Source organism: Ziziphus jujuba, chromosome 12, assembly GCF_031755915.1.
Source record: "Ziziphus jujuba cultivar Dongzao chromosome 12, ASM3175591v1".
Classification (NCBI taxonomy): Eukaryota; Viridiplantae; Streptophyta; class Magnoliopsida; order Rosales; family Rhamnaceae; genus Ziziphus; species Ziziphus jujuba.
The window spans coordinates 25,260,142-25,263,900 of NC_083390.1; the positions used below are offsets into that span (position 1 = coordinate 25,260,142).

Below are 3,759 nucleotides of genomic sequence, written 5' to 3' on the forward strand. Positions count from 1 at the left end.
CCTAATTTGGTGGTTCTAAGCCCAATGCAATTGTGTTCAATCTAGTTTTTTGAGAAACTCAACTGTATAATGATTAATTTTTATTATTATTACTGGCCTTTGTAAGTGTTTTCTTTTGCTTTCTTAGCTGAAAATGGACGTCAAGATATGAACAGGCCATATATACGTGCGCACGCACGCCAGGATGATTAAAAGGCTTAAGAATTTAACCAGGAGATTAAACAAAGCTCTATTTTAAGACCCTTTTACCTTAATTGCCAATGACTTGTTACCTATATGCAGAAAAAAGATTTCCATTTTTAATACAGCTTTAAGATGAGGCATCACTTGGGCATTATAAACAAGTTTCAATTAGTCTATAATATTGCTTAATTAATGTAATAGTAAAATGTTTCGGCACCGACAGTGAAAGATTGTTACACGGAACTATACTAAAATGACAGCAATACTAATCATTAATTACTCTTTCTCATGCAAAATAATTAAAAATAAAACAAAATTTGCTTAACTTTATATAATATTACCTTGATTATGGAAAAAAAAAAAAAAAAAAGCCACCCAATATCAACTTTCTGATTTCACCGGAAATTTTTTTGTTTTAATGGAGAAGCTATGTATATATATATATATATACATATAGATTTGCTTGGAATTTGAAAAGAGAAAACCTCATCTTCTCTCCTTTCACATCTTTTACAAAGAAAAAGAGAGCCATAATAATGAGAACAAGCAATCAATGATTTGAGCTTTAATATAAATTTGGAATAACATTGTCTTTCACACCTACTAAAGTAAGAATTTTTACAAATACAACTTTTGAATTTATGTGATTTGGGTGATATGTCAATAGCAAGCTTTTTGAATTGCCCCTGTTTATGTCTCCTTGGTGGGCAACAACAAGAACCGGTCACATTAATCATACCTACCCATTATTATTAAACCCAAAGAAAATTTTGCCCATTCTCTCAAGAAAAAAGCAAACCCTCCAAACAAACAGATAAGCAAGGGGAGAAAAGTCATCCCCTACTTTTTTTTTTTTTTTTTTTTTTTTGGGAGCCTCATATGCAGTTAAACTTTGCAATTGATTTTTCTACAAAGTTTTTCCATGAATATTATTATTATTTGAAAAAATAGTCAGGAAATTTTTCTTAATTTTTTAAATGATTTAAGTATTTAATTTCCTAGTCTAGCTTTGAAAGCAACCGCATCATCATTCCACTTCCTATCCCCTTCTATTAAATAAATGAACTAGAGAAAAGTATTTGCTTCTACTACATATATTGCAAATTTTTAATCATATTTTTGCTGAAATTCAATGATATTTTTCTTATCAAGAAGATGGGACTACCTGCACATCCATGTTTCATGATTGGGTATGAGATAATAAAAGAAAATAAGGGGGAAGCTATTAGGCTTCACTGCATGACCCATAAAGTGCAACAGTATGAGAATATATATATATATATATATCCGAACTATTTCAAGGACCTACTTAATCTCAGCACCAAACCCTGGGCAATGACATCATTTTTTTGGATCTATTATTTTCAGAATCTTGTGCAGTTTGAGAAAGCACCCTTTGCGTCATTCATGGAGACCAAACATATATATATGTACCTATTATTTACCCAAAAAAAAAAAAAAAAAAAAAAGCATACATGAAAGCCCATAAGCAAAGTAGCAAAACCGAAAGATTATAGCTTTTTTCCTTTTTTGAGATGGTTGCTTGCGTCAATTATCAGTAAAATGGTCAAAATTTTATGCTTCAAGAAAAAGGGTAAGAAGGAAAATAAACGCGGAAATACTGCATGGACTGGAACGTAGGAAAACAGCATTTGTTTTATTTCTTTGGGGTGAAAAAACAGCATTTATTATTGTTATCAGAAACTAGAAAAGCAGCAAAATTTTGACGAGCGGAGTTTAGATTTTCTCTCTATTTTTTTTTTTTTGGTATAAAAATATAAAAAGGACCAATAAGATTATCTATACTTATCTACTTTATCACGATTGCAAGCCATGAGATAATGAACCATTCACCTATTTGTCGTGATGTAGTATTTTGGGGGCTTATGCCTTTTTATTTTCTATATGATAAGTAAGTTAAATTATTCAATTTTTCTCATCATGGTTGAAGAATATAATGATTTGGTTTTGATTTAAAGGTGAAAATTTTTAAGCATGGGGATTAAAAAGTAAACGGGCAAAATTGGAAATAGAAATGAATAGTAACATTAATTTGAAAATTAAAAATTGGTTTCAATAATTGAACAAGAAGCTAGCTAGTTTTCCCATTGACAATAACATCAAAGGTCATGAAAGTCTAGGCCTTTATTTTTATTTTTATTTTTATTTTTGTTTTTTGATGGCAAGTTGTGTTTGTTCAATCAATCATAAAAAAAAGGTGTTTCTCCCAATATATCTTCCCCTGTTTTTCTCATGGAACCAAAGGGCTCAAATTACAATCCACAAGAGGTGCCCACCTTATTGGGTCATTCCCCAAAAGCAGACATGGCAGAGAACAAACCTGCTGAAATCAAGGACTTCCAAATTATGATTGCAAACAAAGAAGATAACAAGAAGCAATTAGCTCCCAAGAGAAACTCCAACAAAGACCGCCACAAAAAAGTTGATGGCAGAGGAAGAAGGATAAGGATGCCAGCTCTTTGCGCCGCCAGGGTTTTCCAATTGACCAGGGAATTGGGTCACAAATCTGATGGTGAAACCATTCAGTGGCTTTTACAGCAAGCTGAGCCGTCGATCATCGCCGCCACCGGTACCGGGACTATTCCGGCTTCTGCTCTGGCTCTAACAGGGTCCTCTGTTTCTGAACAGGGGAACTCTGTTTCCTCTGCTTTGCATACAAAGATGGAAGAGCTGGGACCAGGAGGAATTGGGTCTGTAGGTAGGGCCAACTGGGCATTTATGAGTGGGAACTTGGGCAGATCTCAATTGCCAAGTGGGGTTTGGCCTTCTCTAAGTGGGGTTGGATCAGGGTTTATCCAAAATCCCGGTCAGTCAACGTCGAATTTCGCAAGTGAAAACTTGAACATGCTGCCCAAGTTTGGATTCCATGGATTTGACTTTCCTGGTATGAATTTGGGTTCGATGAGTTTTCCTACAATATTGAGTGGAAATAACCAGCAAGTTCCTGGTTTAGAGCTTGGTCTTTCGCAGGACGGTCATTTTCGGGTTATTAACTCTGAGGCTTTGAGCCAGCTTCAGCAGCAGATGGGGCAGAGACCTCAGCAAGAATCTCCAGAGAAAGATGATTCTCAAGGATCAAGAGGGTAGACAGAAACTTCAAAAAGTAGATGAACAAGATAGGAAGAATATTCAAACTCAAGTGGGATATAATATAATTGAATTTGGAGGGTTTGATTAAGGCTCTGACTTGCTTGGTTTCCCTTCAATTTTACCAAAAATTTTCATTCTATCAGGTTCCTCTCTATCTCTCTCTCTTTTCCCCCAAAAAAAAAAAAAGAGGCAAACACACAGTTGAGTTCTTTTTGAACAATCAATTTTGTCACCTGCAGGATGAACTATGCAAGGAAGAAGATAAACAGGTTTTTCTAAGGTTTGGATTTTGATTTAAGTTTCTTATTTGTATTTTAGAGTGTATTTATTAAAGTTACTTTACTGGCTCTGCCAGGCAATTTTTGCTTACAGTTTTGCTTACCAGAATGGAAAATTGTCTGTTTAAGAAAATTCAACAGGAAAAATCATATTATTATATTTGCTCAAGCAATATTGGATTCCTTA

At 34.2% G+C, this 3,759-nt stretch overlaps 1 protein-coding gene across 1 annotated transcript; it reads left to right on the forward strand.

The window, feature by feature from the left end:
• Positions 1-2,290: 2,290 nt before the first annotated feature.
• LOC107417614 (transcription factor TCP20) lies at positions 2,291-3,759 on the forward strand. The gene is made up of 2 exons (XM_016026226.4): positions 2,291-3,437; positions 3,534-3,759. The coding sequence occupies exon 1, from the start codon at positions 2,437-2,439 to the stop codon at positions 3,289-3,291; it is 855 nt and encodes a 284-aa protein (XP_015881712.1). The 5' UTR covers positions 2,291-2,436; the 3' UTR covers positions 3,292-3,437; positions 3,534-3,759.

What these genes read in the sequence shown, in the direction of transcription:
- LOC107417614 (XM_016026226.4), top strand. Translation starts at nt 2,437, where the DNA reads ATGGAACCAAAGGGCTCAAATTACAATCCACAAGAGGTGCCCACCTTA.